This window comes from Lissotriton helveticus, chromosome 3_1 (assembly GCF_964261635.1).
Source record: "Lissotriton helveticus chromosome 3_1, aLisHel1.1, whole genome shotgun sequence".
NCBI classification, from domain to species: domain Eukaryota; kingdom Metazoa; phylum Chordata; class Amphibia; order Caudata; family Salamandridae; genus Lissotriton; species Lissotriton helveticus.
In genome coordinates this window covers 1099140340-1099165347 of record NC_136061.1, presented here as the reverse complement: position 1 = coordinate 1099165347, position 25008 = coordinate 1099140340, and the positions used below count along the sequence as shown (strand labels likewise).

Sequence of the window (25008 nt, the reverse complement as noted above, 5' to 3'; positions counted from 1 at the left end):
ATATGCAGGTAACAGAAGGAGTCAGAAATCCTTGCTTATAACTCGGAGGAAACCTTTTAAGCCAGTTACTTCCACAACTCTGAGTAGATGGGTTAAGATGGTGATGGTTAGAGCCGGAGTGGAATCATCATATTTTGCGCTCATTTAGTCAGTTGGGCTATGGCTTCTAAGGAATTTAATGATTTTATGAAATACTCTCTTTGCAAATTTTGTAAAGGTTTTAATTAACCACATACAATAAATATTTACTTTACTTTACTACTTACTTTACTAAGGAATTCTGGGCTGGAGCTAGGGTGAAAGACATTTTGAAGGCTGCAGATTGGTGAAGGGTTTCCACTTTTAAAACCTCTTACAACAAACCTGTGCCCTTCAGGATTGGAAGTTGCCTAAAACAATAATGAATAATTCCTAATGTTTGGGAGCACTGAACCAATGAGACAACATTGGGACTTTATTTTCATGTAAAGTTCACTAATCAAATGTAGGGTGTTCAGTGCATTTACAGCTACTACAGCCTTAAGTTAATTTCCTTTCTCTTCTTATATATTAAAACATTCATTCTCAGTTTAGACAGACATTCACCTGCCCAATGGCTACCCCAGATAATTCAAGGGTGTATAAATATAACCATGTAGGTGAGATATGTAAAACACAAACCTAGCCAAAAAGCAGCAGGGCCGTGTACAGGGTCACACGTAAAGACACAATCAACAAATGATTGAAGAGGTAGCTGGGTTCTGGGACAGACGTGGATTGGTACTACATTGTGATGTAGTGTTTTTAACACTTGGAGCAGGGTTGTGGCGTTCCTGATGGATACAGGGGCGTTTTGTTCCAAATAATTGGAGAGTAGAAGGAAAAAGCCTGTTGTACGTTTTTGTGTCTTTTTTTAATCATTTCTTTGCCCCGTCTGAAATATACATTTTATATTACAAGCCTCCGGCCACCACGTTCAAGCGGCAGCATGTTTTCTTTTTCCCTTTTTATTATTTTGTGGCATATGCTGCCAATACATTTTTTTTAAACCACTGAACCAGCTTGCCAATTCCAGAGACCCTGTGTATTCGCCAAAGCTTCTTCAGTGTTAACTCTACTATTAAATAGAACATTGTGTATCTATTTATAACTATGTTTACTATAAATGTGTAATGATGCTTGAGTATATAAAATCTTTTCATTTCATTAATGAATTCGGAAGTTCAAGGGTCCATCTCGTTCCTACAAGGGGTGAACCTGGCAACGGGGTGCAGCGAAAGCAGCGCCAAGCAGTTTTATCTAGGTCAGTCATGCACGCGGTGATGCTTTCACAATCGTTTAAGGCGGAAAAGCGGAATCTGAGGTGCTTGGCTCGCCTTTCTCTGTTGTGAAATTCCACCCTCCCTTCAGCAGCGTGCGAGACCAAGAAATAACAGAAAAATACACTAGGGAAACATTCTGCATTTGTTGCTGTACCAGCAGACTCCATGAACTCTGGCTTTCGCAATGATTTGTTTACAAGGATGTAGCAAATACGAACATGGTCCCATATTGATTCCACACAATGCACAGTGCGGGTTCATAAACGCTTAAAGTGTTGCATATCCTTAAAATCAGTATTTTATAGAGGCAGGAAACGTCTATGTATAGATATACATATAAATGTGTAGTGCCAGAGGGTTCTGCCCTTCCAACATTCACATTCCGTCGTAAAAATAGGAAGCGAGAAAAACCCCAGAGAGAGCCTTCAGCATTTACACAGATGTGGACAGCTGTTTATTAACCTTTGAATCTCAAAGTATGCCAGCTGGGGTCGGAACTCTTAGTAAGCAGAATCATTAACCAGCTTGCTTTTTTTTTTCTTTTTTATTATTTTGAGTTGCGAATCTAGGAAGCGAACGAGACAGTGATACTCCGTTCACATACAATAATGTTTTTGTGGGCGTCTAGTGGAATGCAGGTGTTCACACATATCCGACCTTATTCAAAACTTACCTCATGACAGTCTATATCCTTCTCACTGACAGAGGCTTCTTGTACGTGTCCAGCCTTTTTACAAACTGACACAATTTCTTCTTCACATCTTCGAACGTTCCAGAGTCCTTCCTAGTAAATAAATTGAAATACATTAAAAACCAAAGTGTACCTTTGTCAAGTTAATTCGTTCTGAGGGTTTCATTCTAAACATTTCTCAGAAAAAAAATATTTTTAGTTTTCTTATGAGCAACATATCTTGAAACTGGCATGAAATAACTAAGTTGATAATGCCAAGGGATAATAAATATAAGACATTAATAAACCAATGGACAATTGCGTGGCTGGTAGGAGCTGTTGACTTTAAAAGGCATTTGTAATAATTAACATAACAAATAGGGTACCATATGAAGTGCCCCCAACTCCTTGAAGTGGACTTCCCGGCGCTAGAAGCTGTCTGTTATTACAGAATTTTAGGGAGTGGAAGCCTCCAAGAGAATTCATTTTTATTTGTGTTGTCTTCTCTAACAACCACATTAGAGACTAGCCATGACATAAAAAAATATGGCCACATCCTGTAAAGATCTATTTCTAATAAAACAAGGACCCCCTGAATCCAGATAATGTTCCTAGGACAATACAACTTTGAGATAAATTTCCATCCTGTAAAGATCCACGGAATTCTCTTAAAATGAGCCTTTTGTGCCTTTGAAGAGGAATAATGGACATGGATGCAAAATCAGAAACTATGATGGTTTTGAACCCTCTTTAAGGAGCTTGAAATAAATCATTTTAAAGCTTCGGAATATTGGGAGCACTACAGAAGATACGGGGAGGAGAGAGTCAACAAAAGACTGGTACGGGTCGTCGGCACTGACATGACTGTACTTCTCTTTCTTCAAGTTCATTCTAAAACACTCCGCCTTCAAGGAAGTAATGTTCTAATTGTATCATACCACATTGGCTATTAAATATCCTCTATCAACCACAGCATAGTGAAATATCTTAGAGAGAAAACATTGAGGGGCAAATTTGCTAAGTTTTTACACAATGCATCACAGCAACCTCATTGGGTGAAAGGGAGAGAGCAAGCCAGCACAGCACCCACTAGATGTGTTGCTCCTGCTCTCTTCCCTTATGCTGGCACATAATCTGTATTTTGTAAAATGATGCAAGGGTTTGTGGAGAAACTTGAAGAGTATCATGGATAATTTCATCAGCGATGTCACCAGTAATATCCTCACTTATGTAATTTAAGATGCCCTCAATGATGCCATTTACCATGCCATGACTGATGTAATATGTGAAGTCATAAACAGTGCATGAAGGGTGCCCCATCTGCAGTTAATTCACAACGTCATTACTGGTGAATTTCATTTTTTTCCGTTTTTTAAATATAAATTGCTATCATATCACACCTAACCATAATGTCCATTTAACCTTTGTTTTTTCATTGATCTTATTCTAAGGTCCTGATCCAGCGCGAACCCAATAAAATGATCAGGGATAAATACTCAATGACTCTGTACTACTTTGGCCCAAACACATTCACCCAAATCCCTGATGTGCTGGGGTCAAGTTATATACTTTTCTCCAACCTTTCCTTACTGTTAGAACTTATATTTAAACATCCTGTATTTTAGATTCTAACATAATCAACTTTTCATCTACTTGGTCAATGAACCAAGTAGCTGAAGAGTTGATGGTAGTGATAATTCTAAGAACATTAGCAATCAATAAATGAATTGAAAGAACCACAGACTCTTTGGTAAATGACAGTAATTTTATCTAGTAATTTTAAATGCTCAAAGCAAACGTTATAAATTCAAACACTGGAAACCTCATGAGAGAGTAACAAACTAATAACAGCAATAATGGAAATAACATCTCAAATATATGTTGCAAAGAGTGGATAGATAAAGAGACATTAGATGCAAGTAAAATATTTTGAACTTTACTATCAATTTCGGAGGGATAGAGGAAGAGACAAAACACATATGAGAATAATACTGAGACAATTAATATTTCTGCAAAGTTAGATACCAACCCAATAAATCAGTAAAGGGGAAAACTACTAACCAGGCCTAGGCAGTAGTGAGGGACCCTTGAACTAAGAGTCCAGGATCAAAGACTCTGGAAATCAGGACAGGGACATGACAGGAATGGCAAGGACTCTTTGCAAACCGACGAACCCCGTCGCACCCCCCTCTCGGACACCTCAACCTACGCGATCTCTTTCCGAAGGCATCACCCAAAAACACACGTCCAAAGCAGCAAATCTTATACTTTAAAATTACATGTCAGTCCCACAAAAGTTGCGATCTTCACATTTTCTAAGTAAGTGATTGGTTGGTTTACCGGGGTGTGATGTCACCCAATCATGAAGTCATTCTACCTTCAACCAGACTATTGTTCAAAATAATTGTCCCCATCCTCTCTCTCATGAGGGAGATATGTTACAAAAATGATTATACAGTTTATTAAATTCAGAACTATTTGTTCCGTTTCCCACGGGGACACTGGCTTGGCTGGCATTCAACATCCTTGTCCTTCACCAGGTCAGGTTTTTGCAGCTTAGTTCAGCATTTTAGCTAAGTGGTCACGTGGTTCTTGCTCGCACACAAATCCACCCTCCCTCTAGTACTGTCAAATTAAGATCATGGCGGACTCTTTTACCAGTAAAAAAAGAGGAAATAGACATTTATTAGTAGGAGGCCCTAAGGAAGGAACAAATATACACATGCAGAGAAGCAGTCATCAGGTGTCTTGGTGGGTAGTTGATTCCCCTGTCCTGTCGAGCCATAACATTCTGGAAAATCATGGCAAAAGAATTAGAAAAAAGTGACTTAGTCCAAGTAGCCAAATAATAACTTGTTGGCACACAATCTTTAACGGTTACGACTTCAAGGCCTTTTATAATATGCTTTTAAAATGTACACTTAAAGTATTGTGTTTCATGATGGTTCCCTATCCTTTTATGATTTTTAACTAATCAAATAAAAGTATATTTGACTTGACAACATTTATTAGTGAAACGAGAACACACTTTCACTGTTTACCACCCTAATTTGCACAAATTCATTATCAGCATGTTAGCCTAGCATAGCTTAAGCAGATCCATTCTAAACACAAGATTATTACATTTAAGGTTATTTACACATTAATTCTGATTAGTTTGTGTATGTTTTGCAAAAGAAAGCTTCCCACGTGTAATGTAATTGTGCATATTAGTCGGTTAGACACTACTTACAGTTAGTACGTATTATAGAGGTGTTCAATTGAGCAGGACGCATTTCGAGAAATCCTGCTCCATCAATTCCCCTCTGATGGCTTTTAGAAACCATCATAAATAATCACCATACCGAGTGCCACCTTTATCTATAATTCACTTTCTCTTACTTCTTTTATGGCACCCTCATCTAACTTTTTCATCATATCATAACATTCTTCAGTTATTTCCTTTCTGCTATTTTTTTTTATCTTTTTCACCTTTTCTTGCTCTTAAGTATTTACAACACTTATACATTGTTATTACTAAAACTATTATTGCTATAAAAAGTATTGGCATTATGATCCTTCCTAATAGACTACTTCCAAATGTAGAAAACCATTTACCTACCACATAGAAACTCTTTCCAAGTCGCTCCCATACACCGTCAACCTCCAGTTGGGTTAAATCATTATGTAGTTTTGTAATGTATCTTATATATCCTTCTATCCCTTTACTTTTATCCGGGATATAAGTACAGCAGTGTTGAACTTTCAACATGCCACAGACTTCACCCTCTTTTGCTAAAAGAATGTCAAGGGCAAGTCGATTTTGTAAAACCATTGATCTGATTGCCACCATTTCGGTATCAATCATCAAGAAACCACCAGCAGTATCTGTTGATAAACGGTCAACCACTGTGGGTAATTTTTCGAATTTTGTGCGAATTCAAAACAACTCCAACTGAGGGCATTAGTGCACCAAAAATATCACCTACTATTTCTGAAAAACGTGCTCTTTTACTACGTATTAATCCTTGTTTTATTTCATTAACACTATGGCTCTTACGGTCCATATGATATATTTTCAGAAAAAAAATACCAAAGTAACAGCTTCAATAACAATGTGCAGGCAACCTATAATAGGCTTTCTTACCACACACATAATATACACCCGAGAAAACAGTATCAGTTCCACCCTTTAATCCCCATCCTCCAGTAATTTGGAAAGTATGCTCACTTATACTAGTGCCAATGAAATAGTTGTTGTAATTAGTCTTTGATCTATATAAACACAGTTTTCCTTAATGTGACCAATCCAGGGATATCGCAGCGTATGTCTCACCCTTCTCATAATTTCCTTCTCTAAAAGCCCCCGGTGGTGCCTGTGATTTCTGTTTATCAGCTTTCTCTTGGAAATTTGCTCTTCTATTTTATACCATTTCCAAGAAAAAATTATTTTCAACATGTAAGCTACAAGTTAAGTTATTCTTGTGCCCATATTCTACATCTAAGGTTTTAGTAATATGGAAGAATTCTCCCCTATAGCATGCATCTTTACCACTTACTAGTTTATTTAGTTCCCTTACGATTGGAACTTCTGAAAAAACTCGATCTATGTCAGTTTATTGCTACTACAACTTACCAGTCATGTAAAATAGGCCGCTAAGGACACTACGTGACACACTATATGTGAATGAAAGGTGGTGACAGGTTACACCTTCTGAGACAGGTGAAGGTAATTGCATGCAGACGTAACAATCACTCACATTCATGGTGTTAGTGTACTCATACAACAACTTGGTAAATACATTTAATGAGAAATCACTAATAGATTTGTCATGATGGAGAATGCTTCAATCCAACTGTTCTAAGTTAATATTCGTATTTGTTCGAGAAACATCTTTCATACCTGCAATTAGTATTATTTTCATTTTACTTACAATAAGAATTGGTACAACAACAATTACCAATATCCATATAAGTGTTAATAGGAAAATACTACATAAGCAAGCTTTACTACATCTACGTTTTAAACTAGATTTTGGTTGTCCAGTCACTTCTGCGTCTGCCCTTTTAGATGTACTTCAAAATGCAAAAGTTTGAAAATTATCTAGTCTATAATCAAAATGTTTAAATCTATATAGACTATTCTATACAAAAATACAAATATATCTAAAAATCATGTGTAATCCTTCACTTCTAGGCTTTCTTCTTTAACCCCTTTCTTTTGTTTTCAATCTTTGGGTGTTTCTTGAGTCTAATATTCAACTTCAATGGACAAATGACACCTTAATTTCATTACAGTTCCTTTTAAGGTGGTCTCAGTTTGTGCTCATCTTTTTTATTAGAGTCACTACTGTTGTTTTCTTCACTTAGATAAAGATTTTCAAATTCCTTCAAGATACTGTAGGTCCATTCGATAGCCTTGTACTATCTTCTCCTCACTATTCTATACTTTAGTCTTCTTGCTCCGCTTGACCAATTATCCTCCTTTCTAGGTCTCTTTTTCTGTACTACTGTTTCACCTCCTGTGGCTTGATCACTGTTCCTCTTATTTTTTCTTATTTGACCCTCATCATTCTTTTGGATTTCTGTTTCTGATGACTCAACACTAGTTTCTGATTCACAAGTTAGTTCACCTTCTTCTGGTTCATCTGCAATTTCCTTTTCTTCTGAGCCTACTTCGATCTCATTAGCTGTTTCTTCTTTTTCTGTCTCAACAGCTGTTTTACTTCCCTGTGGCTTATTGGTGACCTCACCTTCTTCTAATTTAACAACAGTCTCTTTAGTCCCAGTATCTGGTGCCCACTCTACTTGACTTGTGCTTGGCAGTTTGTCATCAAAACATTCGCCAGAATCTCTCACTCCAGATTCTTCAGCTTCGCAAACTTCAGCTGCTGGGTTTTGATTTTGATTTACCAGTGGCTGTTCTTCAGGTCTTTCAATTGGACTAGGGACTCTGCATGTAGGGCTGGCATGTATCCAGTTTGGCAAGCCAAAACACTTCACTGCTGTGGTAGTCACCAACATAATCTGGTTAGGGCAGCTCCAACGTGGTTCTAGGCACGTTTTCCTTACGTGCTTCTTGACTAGGACCCACTCACCAAGATTCAGATCATGTGCTTGATCCCGCTGTGTTGTTGTGGCATCTCCTCCAACATGGCGGGACACAGAACGCATCAGGTTAGCCAGTTTTTACAATAGTCTAGCACACGATCATCAGACACATTCATCAGTTTGTTCGCAGGAATGTATGCTTGTCTCATGGCTCTTCCCATTATCTCTGGCTTAGTACTGAAGGAGTTAACTACAGTTGATGACTCAAGCAAAAAAGAAAGGCAAGCAACAGTGAAGACGGCAGAATCACATGGCTAACACATGGCTAATTCAAATGGATGCCACAAACAAAATGGCTTCAGCTTATGGTAACAGTAAGTCCTGCAATTTCCACAATACAGTAGAGACTTAGTCCGGTTGATCGTATTTCCTGAGTATTTCCCGAAGTTCGTAAAAATTTTGAGAACTCTGTGGAGTGAGGCCTTAGGGGAAGCAAGATAAAGAAGAATGTCATCTGCATATAAGGAGATGCGGTCCTTCAATGCGTCTGCCCACTTGAGACCGCCGATTAATGCGGATCCATGCCGCTAATGGCTCACGGGAGAGTGCAAACAACAATGGTGTTAACGGACAGGCCTGATATGTCCCACGACCCAACCCAAACACCTCTGACTTCTTGTTATTGACCACCACATGTGCCAGAGGCTCAGTATAGAGGAGCTGCACCCAGCCTATAAAGCCGGGTCCAAATCCCATCTTCACCAGGACTGCAAACAAGTATGGCCACTCGATGCTATCAAACACCACAGTAGCATCTAGAGAGACCACCACTGCAAGCTCTTGGATCGTATCAAGTCTCCCTAGCACACCATGTACCCTCCTCAGGTTCAGTACTGTGTTGCGATTAGGCATAAAGCTGATTGGTGGGGATGCACCAGTTCACTTATGACTTGGGTCAAGCGACTCGTCAACAGTTTAGCCAAGATCTTGGGCTCTGCATTCAATAGGGAGATAGGTCTGTATGATGAGCAACTATCCCTGGGCTTGCCTTCTTTATGTATTGTCACCAGAGTTGCTACCCTTTGGTCACGGGGAAGTAGTCCCACCTCCCTGCTCTCTTTGAAAATGGTTCGTATGTGTGGGGAGATCGAGTCAGACTTAAGTTTGTACAATTCAGTTGGCAGGCCATTTGGACCCAGCATCTTACAGGACTGGAGGTTTCTTATCTCCTGCGCGACCTCATCATTTGTAAAAGCACTATAAAGTGATTCCCTCTGGATAGATAGTGGGAATTTGTATGTCAGAGAGCAGCGATCGTGAGTCCTCCTCCGACATTGCAGAGTGAGTTCAGTATATCGGGTGGTAATGCTTGGTAAACTTGTTTGCAATTGCCTGTGGGTCTGTTATTTCCCCCCCTAGTGCATCTGTGATTTTTGGCACAAGGCGGCTAGCCAATTCCCTCTTGTCGAGCCAGGCGAAAAGCTTCCCGGCCTTGTCCCCCAAATCATATATGGTGCCTTCTTTTTCCCTACCTAAAGTTTTGGCCATATCAGTGGCAATGGACTTACATTCCTCCCTCTTGAACTTGAGCTCATGTAATTTATCTCCCTCGGTCCCCCCTTGCTTTCTTCCTCTAGCTGGAGGATATCTGTTTCTACTGGAATCAAGTATTTTACCTTTTCTTTCCGTACCCCTGCAATAAGTGAAAGTGCTTGTCCCCTCAGTTCAGTTTTGAAAGCCTCCATGATGGTTTGGTGTGAGCCCACTGTTCCCTTTGTTTTCCAGGAAATAACAATCTATGGCCAGAAGGAGACCCTTCTTGACCACAGGGTGCCAAAGGTACCAGAGGTTAATTGATGCAATCTTACCTACCCTTTTTTTGTTCAAGATTAATTCCACCCAGAACGGGGAGTGGTCAGATATACCCCTTGCTATGTTTCTGACTTCTCGAACGCAGCTTATCTGGTTTGCAGACACAAGAAGGTAGTCTATGCGTGAAAGGCTGTTGTGCACCCCTGAGTGAAAAGTGTATTGGCAACATAGAGGGTGGAACGACCTCCACATGTCCACAAGTCCAAGTGCTTCGATAAAGTCAGGGAGCCATCGCCGTGAGGGACCAATATCTCTTGTGGGATGGCAGTCTACTGTTCCCGACACTACAGAGTTAAAGTCCCCCCCGCTATGAGATGACCCTCTGGGAACAACAGCATTAAGGCCCCCATGTCCTTAAAAGTGCCATCCTGCAGGCCCGGTGGGACCTAGATAGTCATTAACCTCAATCTTTTGCCCTTCCACTGTCCGGGGATGGCTGCATATCTGCCCAGCTCGTCCGTTCAAATATGTTGTACAGATAATGGGAAGGACTTTTTGAGCATAATACCCACTCCCCTGGAACTTGTAATAAAGCCTGAATGCACCAGCAATCTATAGCCCCATCTGTTCATAGCCTGACAGGAATTACCGACAAGATCTGATTCCTGAAGGAACACTATGTCTGGGGAATGCCTCTTGATGTTTTGTAGTACAATGCAGCATTTTACCTTGTCCCCCGGACCGTTAACATTCCAACTCAAGAGCCTAAGGCTTATGTCCCATTGCGTGAGTGGTGACCCGGAATCAGCGTAACACCTAACATTGTTGAGATGTAAGGCACTTTTGAACTGCCTCACTAGATCAACTGTTTACACTCCTGTGAAAGGGGAACAAAGGGGGTGATGATCGTTTGATAACAATCATGTGCTGTTGCACTGCTACCCTATGATATCTTAAATGGGATGCATGGCCCACCTCTGGGAGTGTAGAGTATACTGACTAAGGGGGGGTCGGGGTGGTGGAGTTTTTCACTCCTACTGATTACTACTTTTAGTTAAAGGTTTGTGGGCTTGGGGGGAAGGGTTATTTTTTGAAGTTCAAAGAAGATGACGTTTCTCCGCAGACAAAAGGAGGAAGTATGGGTTTCGGGGTGTATCGATGACCTGACATTATGTACTACCGCCCCTCTCCAGCCCTTCAGCCAGTCAGCGGACTCTTCGGGGAGCTCAAAGAACCACGCCTTGCCCTCTGCCTCCACCCTTGGCCGGGCTGGAAACAGCATGGCATATTTCACGCCCCTATCTCGTAGTTTCTTCTTCACGTCAAGGAATTATCTCAGTTGATTTTGTACCCTCAAAGGGAAGTCCTGGTAGAAGGAGATCTAAGTGTTTTGGTAGCGAAGAGGTGGGGCCACTCTGGCATTTTGTAATATCACGTCCTTATCTCTGAAATTCAGCAATCTGGCGTGTATTGGACTTGGAGGCGCGCCAGGCCTCGGACGTCCACCAGGGACTCTATGTGCCCTTTCTACCACAAAGAACTTGGAGAGCCCCTTGGGTTGCAAATGATTAAGTACAAGATCCGCCACAAAGAGGGCAGCCGCTGGCCCCTCCTTCCTCTCGGGTACCCCAATAATGTGGATGTTATTCCTCTTAGTGCGGCCTTCATAATTGTCAAGTTTATCTTTGGCTAATTTACGAAAGTCCTGAAGTTCTCTGACATCTTGCTGCAGTTGCGATGTGTTTCCCAGGAGGCTTGAGGTGACGAGCTTGATTTGCTTCACTTTCTCGTTGATTTTCGTCATGTCAGCTCTGATAAGCGTGACTTCAGTTGATATAGCATCAATTCTTTGTTCCAGGGACGACCGCACCCCCGAAATAGCATACATCACATCTTTAAGCATTAGCTCAGGATGATCACTCTCTGGCCCTGCCGCCGTTTCACCCTTGGGGTGAGACTCTGAGTCCATGGTTTTGGGAGGGCAAATTTGTCCAGCTTTGTTTGCTGGGTGACTTTTGAGCTCTTTGGGCCCGACATGCAGCCGTAATTCGGGTCTGTCACTGGTCAATCCACTTGGCCACAGGTCCCCAGTGGAGATACTCCTGGATTTCTTCCCTGTGTTTGGGATTCAGAGGATATAGCTTCACTAATCACAGATGTCTTCCCCGGCACCGGAGGGACCGAGGATGCCCCTATGGTGGTCCACCCCTGCTGCATTAGAGGTGACTGTTGCTTGAGGGTCCAAGGGCACCAAGGTGATTTCAGTGGTCGAATAGTGCTCAGGCAATCAGAGGTATCCTCACAGGGCCCAGAGTGAGTGATTTTGGTGGGCCAGACTGAGGTCAATGTATGGACTCACACGCCAAGCATCAGGCCTCCAGGTTAAAGTCACTGCACGTCTATGGGGTTACTGCACTAAGGTGGCGTAAGTTAGGCCCTGGAGGTTCAGGGACCCTATGTTTAAATGTTTCTGGGCGATTCAAGTCCCGTGGGAGCTCACCCCAAGGACAAAGGTCGTCAGAGTAGACCGCGTGGCAGGCCTACAGACCCCAAACTCCAATTTCTCACTGGGCCCCTTCTTCCTCAGCAGCCGGTCTCACCTCTTTGCAATCTGCAGGTCCCAAAGTAGCACCGTCTCTCCAGCGCTGCTGCACTCACCTCCTTTATGTTACTGGGGGAGTCAGTTCTTAGGCACTTATGGCACTGTTGTGTTGTGCCTTATGCTCGACCTTAGTGAGGCACCTCCGGGTTGACAAGAGGACCTTCTGACATACAAAAAAGGTGTCCTGTTACTCCTACCGGAGATACTGCCAGTGTTTCAAAAGTGGACCCTTTGCTATTTCAGATACTCTACTTAACACACAAAATTTCCCTATGTATAATACTGACAGCCCTACCTAGCTTTTAAGTATTATTACAACAGACAAAGTACTTCTGCAGTGTGATTTCTTTACCACACTCTTCTTGTGCCTACTTCCGGCAGATTCCTTCCTGGGATTCCTCAGGCAACACTGTATCTGTACTTCTAGACAGCATAGAACAAGACTCTAACTTTTCATGTTAAAACATATAATCAATATTCAATAACCATTACCAAACTAATCAGTAATTAAACCACCCTCTGCTGCCAAGTAACTGATCCAGCACAAACCTAATAAATTAATCAGGGATAAATACTCAATGACTTCGTACTACTTTGGCCCATACACATTCACCCAAATCCCTGATGCGCTAGGGTCAAGTTATATACTTTTCTCCAACCGATCCTTACTGTAAGAACTTATATTTAAACATCCTGTATTTTATATTCTAACACATGTAATCAATTTTTCATCTACTTGGTCGATGAACCAACTAGCTGAAGAGTTGATGGTAATGATAATTCTAAGAACATTAACAATCAATACATTAATTGAAAGAACCACAGACTCTTTGGTAAATTTCAGTAATTTTATCTAGTAATTTTAAATGCTCATAGCAAACGTAATAAACTCAAACACTGGAATCCTCATGAGAAGGTAACAAACTAATCACAGCAATAACGGAAATAACATCTCAAATATACGTTGCAAAGAGTGGATCGATGAAGACACATTAGATGCAAATAAAATATTTTCACATTTACTATCAATTTCGGAGGGATAGAGGAAGAGACAAAGGGCCAGATGTAGGTAGACCAATACCGGTCGGTAACGGCCGAAAATCGGTATTTTTGGCCGTTACCGACCGGTATTGAGCTTTCGGGATGTAGGAGACCAAAAATAGCCCGATTCGGTAAATTTACCGAATCGGAAAAGTTACCGAATCGGTAAAATACCGAATCGGAAAGTTTACCAATTCGGTAATTTTACCGAATCGCAATGGTTTGTGATTCGGTAAATTTACCGAATCGGTAAATTTACCGAATCGGTAACTTTTCCGATTCGGTAAATTTACCGAATCGGTAACTTTTCCGATTCGGTAAAATACCGAATCGGTAAATAAGAAGTGGTAAAAATGGATATTGAGATGTAGGGAAGCTCTTAAATACAGAATTTGCTTCAAATTCGGTATTTAAGAGTCGGTATTTACCATGGATTGGAATCAGGTGGTAACCAGGTGCAACCTATAAAAATGGACCCAAAATGCAATTCTGTTTGCACAATGGCGGCCTTTTATGTCATTGCAAGACGGCTACGGCTACAGGAGGAAGGAGAGAGGGAATGGCAGAGAGAGGAGCAGGTCTACAGGCAGAGGGTCCCCTTGTTCATGCTCACAGAGGCAGAGATACTGCAGAGGTACAGGTTGGCCCCAGACACCATCTTGGAGCTCATCAGGGACCTCCAACCACTGTTGCAGCACACTACCCCAAGGGCACATGCAATTCCACCCCATGTGCAGGTGCTGTGCAGCCTCCACCTGCTTGCGTCTGGGAGCTACCAGAGCGTGGTTGCTACGGTAGGTGGGGTGACACAGAGCAGCCTTTCAAGGTTTTTCCACAAATTCCTTGACGCCATGTTACACAGGATGGAGCATTACATTTCTTTTCCTGCTTCCCATGCTGAACTGGTGCAAACAAAATCTGACTTTTACCAGATGGCTCGATTTCCAAATATAATTGGCTGCATAGATGGCACACACATTCCCATTTGTCCCCCTACTGACACAGAATATATCTACAGGAATAGGAAGTCAACCCACACCATCAATGTGCAGGTGATTTGCAATGCAAAGTGCACCATCACTGACATTGTGGCAAAATTCCCTGGGAGTACCCACGACTCCTATATTTTTCAAAACAGCGGCATCTATGCACGGCTGACTGCAGGGGAATTTGGTGAAGGATACCTCCTAGGTAAGACACAGTGTCTGACCCCCATAATACCTATTGCAGTAAGAAGTAAATGTATGCATGTGAGTAATGTATTACCTTTTCCTTTTAGGAGACAGTGCATATGCCCTCCGCTCTTTTATACTCACCCCCTACCTCAACCCCTCAACACCCAGCCAAAGGAGATATAACCGGGCCCACAAAAGCACACGGAATGTTGTTGAAAGGACCTTTGGTATCTGGAAAAGCAGATTCAGATGCTTGCACAAGAGTGGAGGTGCAAGGCAGTATACCCCCATCACCTGCTGTAAGATAATTGCTGCCTGTGCCATGTTGCACAACCTTGCTGTTAAGAAGGGTACTGAGGTGGAGTTGTCTGACTACGAGGATCATGACGACGACATTGCTGTGCCTGAAACACAACCTGCTGGAGTGACAACACCAAGTGATGGCAGATACAGACGTGAGGAGATTACACGCAACTATTTCTGAGTAAGTAATGAGACACAGACAGGTTGTGAATGAGAAGAACGTAATTTAATGTTGCCACAACGTTCATGCACTGAAGTGCAACAAATTAAACAAAATAAAGGTGGGGACTACATGTCCTGGGTTACATCACCCACACCGGCAAAGTCATTTGCGCCCGCGCTTCCCAGAGCCACTGGGATGTTGGTCACAGCTTTCCTCATGGCCTGCAGCCTCAGCTGGGTGCCTGCTGCTCCTACGTGGCTGAACTACAGCGCTTGCCAAGCTGCTGCGGCTACTGCTGTCGTCTCCCTCAGCCACATCCAGGGCAGGATTCAGTGCAGTGTGTGATATTATCATTGCCTTGAGGGCACTAGTGATCCTGGCCATGCCCCTGGTGACCTCGGCCGTGTTCTGAGTTAGGCTCTCCTGCATATTAATGCCTCTACGGCATAGCTGTGATGTGGCAGTGGCCAGATGATTCATGGCCCTATTGTTGACACAGGCGTCCCTGCGCGTTGTGTGCTCCAGGCTGTCCAGTTTTGAGCACAGCTGGGTGATTGAAGTGCTCATTTGCTGCATTCCTGCAGCAAGGTCAGCATTTGTTTTTGCTACCTCCCTGTTGCTTTCTACAATGTCTCTGATGCCCTTCCCCATTTCTCCAATTTGTTCGTTTAGGACACGAAATTGGCGGTGGCAGGCCTGTATGGATTTCCCCTGGATGCGCAACATGCTCCCCTCCAGCCCACGGAACACAGTGCCATCTCCAGGTCCACCTGCACTGCTGGGCCTGCGTTGCCGTCTGCGCGAGGTGAAAGACTCAGTGGTGGGCTGCAGTGCAGCAGGACTCACAGGTGCAGTGGCTTGAGCCTCACCCTCTGCTGCATCCATCACTGGCAGTGGGGCCATGACTCGCCTCCTGGCTGGTGAGGTTGCAGGTGCAGGCAGTGACAGTGAGGGGGAGGTCTCAGGAGAGAAAAACAATGGAGGGGATTGTGACAGGTGTGGGGAGTGGGGAAACTCGGGGGTCTGGACTGTCTCCTCTTCCTGGGAGATGGCAGTTGTGTCTTCTTCCTCCTGCGAGGCATGGACATGGCTTGGCCCTGCCTCGTCACTCTCCTCCCTCGCTGGTGCAGTCCCTGCTGTTGCTGTGGCTCGACTGGCTGATGTTGCCCCTAGGTATAAATAAGCGTATGTCAACTGAGTGCTACTGTGTCACAGTCACTAAAATAAATGCTTTACACATTTTACTGTCATAATTATGCATTACTTTCACTGCCTTGCTGATGTCTGTGCAGTTACACATGGTCTTACATTAGCTGACTACATTCCCCATAATGCATTGCTCCTGTATAGTGCTAGCAGTACTGGACTGGGGTTGCCCTGTGCACAAAGAGTTAAGGGTAGCAGGTTGGGATGGGGTGTCATGCTGCGCATGGGTCTTACCTTTTCCTTTGGCTCTGGCTGAGCTGTCCACATCTCCTAGTCCCACAACACTGTCTGGCTCGATGGTTGAGGCCACCAACTCCTCCAGGTCAGTCAGGGGGGGAGCTGGGTTACTGCCTCCACCGGTGACACCAGCCTGCTTATGAAGCTCTGACATCTTCTTTTTTGTCAGGCTCCTGATGTCATAGCAGATTTTCTTAAGGTCATCAATGCTCCTGCTTGTCACTCCCACTGCATTGACCCTTTCTCCAATAGCAAGCCACATCTTGCGTTTTGCTGACTCAGCTACAGTGTGGGAGTGCCTGCCAAACAGTTGCTTGTGGACTCTCACCACCTCCTCCACAAGTACCTGCAGCTCCATGCTGCTGAACTTAACTTTCCTTTTCCTCTCTGCCTTCTGACTCTCACTGCTGCTAGCCATTTTCACTGTGGTAAACTCACAAAAATCACTCCCTGCTGCTCTGTGTCTCTGCTCAGCTCTGACTGCCTCTCCAGAACCTTCTAATGAGTTGCAGTTGCCTGGGTAGCCACTTCCTGGTAGGGAGGGGGAGGGTGGTTGCACCTGATTGGCTGTTTTCATTAGTTTCACTTTTGCTTGCTTCCCGATTTGGATTTTACCGATTCGGTATTTACCGATTCGGTATTTACCAATTCGGTATTTCAAATGCATTCCTATGGGCCTTTTGGCCCATAGGGTTGAATGGGAAATACCGATTCGGTAAATACCGATTCGGTAAATACCGATTTGGTAAATTCCGAAAGTCCGATACCGAATTTTACCGAATCGGTAAAAAATACCGTTTTTTTACCTACATCTCATTTACCGATTTTTGAATACCGAATCGGTAAAATTCGGTATTTAAGAATCGGTAAAATCTGATTACCTACATCTGGCCCAAAGGCGCTTAAGAAAATATTACTGAGACAATTAATATTTCTGCAAAGTTAGATACCAACCCAATAAATCGGTAAAGGGGACAACCACTACCCAGGCCTAGGCAGTAGTGAGGGACCCCTGAACTAAGAGTCAAGGATCAAAGACTCTGGAAATCAGGACAGGGACAGGACGGGAACGGCAAGGTCTCTCTGCAAACCGACGAACCGCGTCGCACCCCTCTCTCGGACACCTAAACCTACGCGATATCTCTCCGGCGGCATCATCCAAAAACACACCCCCAAAGCACCTATTCTTATACTTTAAAATTACATGTCCGTTCCACTAAAGTTGTGATCTTCACATTTTCTAAGTAAGTGATTTATTGGTTTAAGGGGTGGGATGTCACCCCATCATGAAGTCAGACTGTTGTTCAAAATATTTTTCCCATCCTCTCTCTCATGAGGTACATATTTAAAAAAAAATATTATACAGTTCATTAAATTCAGCGACTATTGGTTCCGTTTCCCATGAGGACACTGGCATGGCCGGCATTCAACGTCCTGGTCCTTCACCAGGTCAGGCTCTTGCAGTTTAGTTCAGCATTTTAGCTACGTGGTCACATGGTTCTTGCTCACGCACAAATCCACCCTCCCTCTAGTCCTGTCATATTAAGATCATGGAGGACTTTTTTACCACTAAAAGAACAGGAAATAGACATTTATTAGTGAAACGATAACACAATTTCACTGTTTACCACCTGACTTTGCACTAATTCATTATTAGCATGTTAGTCTAGCATCGCTTAAGCAGAAAACTGCATTATATGTGAGTTTAAAGCACCTCAAACCATGCATGTATGAGTTACATATGTGCCTGGTCACCAGAGTGCGTCAGTATCAACACCAAGGCATTTCTTGCAAGTGGAGTACAGACCTGGTGCTGGCAGTCAAACAACTGCCTCGCTACTAGGTCATAGCCTCCCTCTGCTGTAATCCAAAGTCTGCTTCCTGGCAACCCAACTGGGGGCTCAACCAATAGCACTCCCGTACTTCTCCTACAAATGTGGTCCTAAGGGAGAGCCACAGAACGACCAGTGTTCCGTGAGCAGCGCTAAGACCCAAACGCTGTATTTGAATAAACACGACAATCCAGCTTCCTCAGACACAAATCCAACGAAGAAGGCACGGACGCAGGAGTGTAGGATTAAGGCTTCTTTTTAAGGATTCAGGTCACCCTCAAACCAGGATTATATATATATATATATATATATATATATATATGAAAAGGTTTTTAGACTTGCCATTTGATGTATCTTCATGAAATTTTCCCAAAACATTTGATGCACACTTCAGCTGCTGTCTGGAAAGTTTTGGGGTGATCCATTAAGCAGGTGAAGAGAAAATGGAGCGGGTCCCCATGTTAATCCCCTTAGAGATTTTGAACACGACTGCAGCATGAACCGCTGGGCAGAATGACACAAAATTTGGAAGAAAGCTATCTTTTTTCCAGAAAGCTTGTTTTTTGTGATTTGGTGTTAATCTGTTAAGTAGTTTTAGAGATATTTAAAGACATCCTAATTTGTATATCTAGAGATGGGTAGATCCGCGCCACCACGCGGCACAGAAAAAAGAATTCATATATTCAGAGACTTGGTGCCTACCTTTAAGGAGGGGTTTGATATATACAGGTTATTTCTGACATAAGAAGTAGCTGTAGTGGTACAGAGAATCTCTTAGGAGGATTGCAGAGGTGCCTTTAGATCCATATTTGTGCTGATGGGATGGACAGCATACTGGCTCTAGAGAAGGGGAAGAGGTTGAGGTATCCTACTATAAAGAGGTCCTTGTCAGTAAGTATGAATTAACCCCAGAGGAGTGCAGGATGAATTTCAAACTTAGCCAGAAACTGTGTGACTAATACTGTGAGGATTTTGTGGGGTAGCTTTGAAATGTCTGTTAAAAATACTGTTGTCTTTCAAGAAGGTGTTTCTAACAGTTTGAAACTTTTTCTTTTTTTCAAAAAGGACTGAGAAGAAGCAACTTGAGGAACCTTTTCTCCAGACACTTATTGGAGTTCTTGTAGCTTGTTTCATCTGGTACAGTTCAATGGCATACCTATAATCTCTTTTGAATGTAGTAGATGGAGGCTGTAATATTCACCTATTTTTTCAGATCTACTTCTATCCACTTTTTCAAATTATCCAGTTATAGGCAACATTTCTTCCATCATGCAACTTCCATGTTAGAGAACATCTACATCTTATACTGCACATTATTGTGTTTAAGATATAATGTAGCTTTTGTCACCTTATTTACATCCACTAGTTCCTGATAGAGTATGCTGTTTTTTTGTGAGCACATCATTCACTGGAATAACAAGGGGCTCTTCCAAATCTGTCTTTACACCCACAGTTTCAATATAGTGTTTCACATCTAAAATAAAATACACAAATGTAACTTTAAGCCCTTTCAGTAGCTCAATGGATGATACATTTAATGATAGAGTTTGCTCTTCTCAGAAATAAATGTAAGTGATCCTATGGGTATTCTGCACAACCCAGGGTTAGCAACCAAGCTACCAAGGGTGCTCTAGTGGTGGAATATTCTGTTGCACCTAGTTTGTCATGCTTCATTCTCTTCCCCCCCTTCATGAATTGCTTTGAAGTGCTTCCGATTGGAACTTGTCACATGTGAATATTCAGTGGCAGTGCTGCTGGGTAACTGTATGACACACATATTACACTAAACATATTTAGCTGTAAACCTTTCCCTGAAGGTATTCTAAAATGTTTCCAGACATCACTTTCTTTTGTGCTGCTGTAAAGATATACCTGCATATGTTTGAGGTGATTGTGTAGAAAACCGAATTTGTAAATAGTTAAATAAGTTGTTTTATGTGTATTTGTTCATTTGCAGTTAGTGCAATGCACAGTGTTTCTTAATAGCAATGAGATATTGTGCAGGTTTTGTTTCCCTACAATCTTTATGACTACTTTATCCCCACTGTCAATGATGACTGCTTAAAGAGTACATTGTTTACAGTTTATGAGTAAAGAAGCTGAGAACAGTAAAAAAGGGGAAATTAAATGCTTATTTATATTAATGCCTATCTTTAAAGTATAAGAAATGTCTAGTTATTTCTTAGAAAGATGTGTTTACGCATTGTTAGAATTGTAAATTACTTTTGTAATTAAATTAATTGTATAACTAATAAATATTTCAGTTTTTTTCTTTCTATGCCGATCAATGGCACCATCCATTGAGGTAATATACTTTACTAATTAGTTCTTGCAGTGTTGTTGCATAACTTTACATTTTGAGGATGCACACCCAAGGAAAGATTAGTTAGTAACACATCTACGCACACATCAGCACAACGTAAACACCGCGCTACACACAGATAGAGGTACTCACACACATAAGCTCACACCGATACAGCTACTGACATACCTAGACACACATCAATACAGTCACTGGCACACCTAATTACACACCAATACAAACACTGACACATCCAGGTAAACAGTAATACACGAAATAGCACACCCACATACACAGTGTTACACCCAGAAACTTACTAAAGCAGATACACACACACCCAGACATACAGCAATACAGACACTCACATAGCCAGCCAAAAATTAATGCATCCAATAACACACACAGGCACACATTGATGTACACACCGAGAGAGTCAGAGACTTAGCAATACAGAGACTGACACACCCAGGCATACAGCTATAGAAACACCCAAATGTCCAGCCAAACACTAATGCATCCAATAACACACAGTGAGGCACTCTGTGACACACACACTGATAAACCCAGAGACTTACCAATACAGACACTGACGCAGCCACAAACTTACCAATGCAGATACTGTCATACCCAGGCATACAGCAAAGCAGACACTGACAAAGCCATCCAGACACCAATGCATTCAATAAGACACTCAGGCACACACTGACGTACACACTGAGACACTCACAGACCTACCAGTGCAGGGACTGACACAGCCATCCAAACACCAATGCATCCAATAAGACACCTGCCACACACTGAGGCATACACTGAGACACCCAGAGCCTTACCACTGCAAACCCTGACACACCCAGCCATAGAGTAATGTAGACACTGACACAGCCAGCCAAATACTACTATATTGAATAATGTACCGAGACACACACTGTCATAGTCACTGATACACCCAGAGACTTACCAATGCAGACACTCACATTCTCAGGCATACAATAAAGAAGACACTGACAAGGCCAGCTAAACACTAATGCATTTAATAGCACACCTAGAGACTTACCAATACAGTCAAGGACACACCCAGGTATACAGCAATGCAGACACTGACTCACCCAACCAAACACACTGATGCATACCCTGACATACACAAGCTCCCACTAATGCATATGCTAACACACCCAGGCACTTACTACTGCATACACTAACACACCCAGGCATACATTCATGCACTCACTGACACCCCCACTGACACAGTGATACAGTCACTGACACATTAACAACACAGAGTTAGCTATTTGTGTGAGTAGATTGTGGTTCTAACAAGAACCGTTTTTTTAGAATGGTTGTTTTAACAGTTTTTACATTTTTCAGATTTTTTTAAAGAAAAAGTAAACAGGGTAGTTAAAAGGTTAAGGATGGAGAAATGCAAAGAATAAACTAGCTTTACTCTTCAACAAACATTATGTAGTCAATGGAAGCAAAAACAAAAAAAGAAACTAACAGCAATGCTTCTTCACCGTATCCAAGAATGCATCCACAGAAAACATTTTTACAGTGACAAGCATGTGGCATTTCATGCGGTGAATAACCATGGCACTATAGTAATGACTGCAGCTGAAGATGGTCCTCCCTAGGCCGCAGGCTGCTAAAGAGGTTGAAAGTCCTATTGCACCTTCTTTTTCTTGCATCATCTTTGCAGTGCATCTGGATTACTGCTTACCACAAATTTTGCACTTGGCTTATTTTCCTATTACCACTTTCTTTTCTGCGAGTTGGTGTGCCTTCTTCTTCACCCTCAACAGGTGGACGCGCATCTTGGATGGATGATGTAGCTTCCGCCATTGTCTAAAAGCACAGCACTGCTGGGTCTCAATCCTTCTGGAGCCCTCACTGGAGAAGTAAATACTGCTTGGTGTGGTTTTCCATGTGGAAGAGTGGGGTCATAATGTATCCAATCAAAAGACAAGGTGTGGGTGTGTTTTTGAGTGAATTCGTGAATCCAGTCCATGAATTTGTAGATTCACAAAACTGGCAAAATTAGTATTTTCTTTTAAACTAGATATGAGGTGGTTCATATATACATGTAAATATGTTCACACTGATGTTAATAATGACAATGAAGGGTTGTACATATGAAAGGTAATTGGTAAAATTGTAATTGAATCCCTGGATTCGGACTTGCAGATTGTGTTTGATCACTTGATTGAGAGTAAAAACAATAGAATAGCAGCCCTTCTATAGTTCCAAACCCATGAAAGTACAGCGGTAGAGCAAAAATATTGGAAAACATTTTTTTTGTATAATTACATTTAAAAAACTGAATTTACTTTACATTATGTACATATGTGATTTTTATATTTTAGAATGTATAAACATCTTTGTAAAAAAGAATATCTACAGTATAGTAAAAAACCAAATTAATAAAAAAATTGTAATACACTTAGTATTAAAAATATACCCTGCAAATTAACTATAAAAGTAAACCTAGAAGGATATATTATTTTAGAAATGCTATTTGAAAAACCTTCCGAATTCACTGGAAAAAACAAATGCTACAGGGACGTTATAGTTAGGAAACAGAATTTAGAAAAACCTTAGAAATTCACTGAAAAAAACAAAGGTTACAGGTACGTTATAGTTAAGCTTTGATTTCACCAGTTCAAAACTATATAAATTCAGTAGATCTAGCTACATGAGCTAACTATAACTTACGCCCCCTCAATGCACTGCTTATGACAGCACATATTACATCACTGATGACATGGTCAGTGACATCACTGATGAAATCTCAAATGACATTACTGATGACATCATCACCAGAACCACTCTCACACACCCTGACACCCCATACAGCCTCTCATACACCCCCACACACACACATCCACTCAACCACTCAAATACCTATTCACAGAGCCATACAACTACTCACAACTCGCATTGTGCGGTTGGAACCATCAAACCGGATGTCGGGCAGTTCCTTTACGCATCGTCCCCCGACATTGTAATAAGGCCCTTAGTATTGAACCAGGTCATATTCTTGATTAGAGTGGAATGCGAGTCACCGTAATGCAACACTGGCAACTGGCAAATGAAAAATTGCTGTATTTAGGATAATATGAATTAATGTTTAAAATGAGACAAAAGAGTACACATATGTTTTTTACTTTTATCTTTACTTTTATTTTAAGTTTTGTTAAAAGATGCAAAGAATGTGAAATGCAATGTAAATAATCCATTCAAAGATGGAGCTGCTGTGAAAGCAATTGTAAACCAGTCCTACATTTATGTCGATGCCAAAAAAACATATGATTTCTTTAAATAACCTATTAACCGCATGTGCGCTAGCGGTTTTCCCGCAACGCGCTGCGATTTTAAAAACCCCGCGTTACATGACGAGCCCAGCTCGTCATCCGCGTAGGGCACGTTACGCTCATGACGAGCTGGGCTCGTCATGAGCGCCGAAGGGGTTAATCAAAAAGAAAATGTGGGGTGAGGGAAAATGTGCTCGGTGCTCACACAGAAGTGGTGTAATTGTGTAAATTATGCAGTGTTTGTATCACAATGTACAAAGATAGAGCCCGCATATTTCAAAATATCAACTTTTGTGACTGGGTCTGTATTAATAGTTGTTTTGATCCACTGTAATTGTAGGCTCATCAGCCGGACAAAAGTTAAATGTATGCCTACATTAATGATAGGTGTGCAACCTTTTATCTTTCCTGGAATGTGCTGGCAGTAGCATTGACAGAGTAAGTGGTAGCTAATGCAAAATTCCAGTCAATCAGTCCATCTTGTGATTTATATAGCCCTACTCAGTTGAACGGAAACTGCACAGTGTATTTTGGGCCAGTCTGAAACCAGTGAGATTGTGAGCTGAGCAGCAGATCCCTTCCCTCGTCTGTACACCAGTTTCAGGAAAAGTGATTGGGCCTGGGCCCAGAGTCACCTGAGGAGGCCTTTCTCCAAGCATTTCATCCTATCACTTCGCATCAGCTGCTGCTTACTCTGTCAATACTATAGTTGTGTGGTGCCAGTGCCAAAATAAAAAGTCAGGATCCTGTTTTCACACACAGTCAGGCACTTAGTACAGAGGTAAATGTCTGTTTATCCTGCAAGGACATTCCCATCCCAACAGAGCCCAACTGATTTCAAACACCACAGCCAATCTGGATAGACCAAGCTAATGCCTGCTCTTGGTTGCCCATCTCTGCTTATTCAATGGGAAACCTAAATGGCTGAAAAAGACAAGCCCTGGAATTAGAGTGGTATTTGTATTAACTAACTGCAAGCGGCATAGACTAAGGAGAGAGACATCAGTCTGAAAATCCATTGTGTTCTCA

At 42.0% G+C, this 25008-nt stretch overlaps 1 protein-coding gene across 1 annotated transcript in view; it reads right to left on the bottom strand.

Annotated features, from left to right (window-relative positions):
- The window catches only part of PLA2R1 (phospholipase A2 receptor 1), a 974624-nt gene that overhangs the window by 492533 nt on the left and 457083 nt on the right, over window positions 1–25008 (bottom strand). The window contains exon 9 of the mRNA XM_078681678.1: window positions 1975–2085. Coding sequence (XP_078537804.1) covers window positions 1975–2085 — 111 coding nt within the window. The remainder of the gene's footprint in view (window positions 1–1974; window positions 2086–25008) is intronic.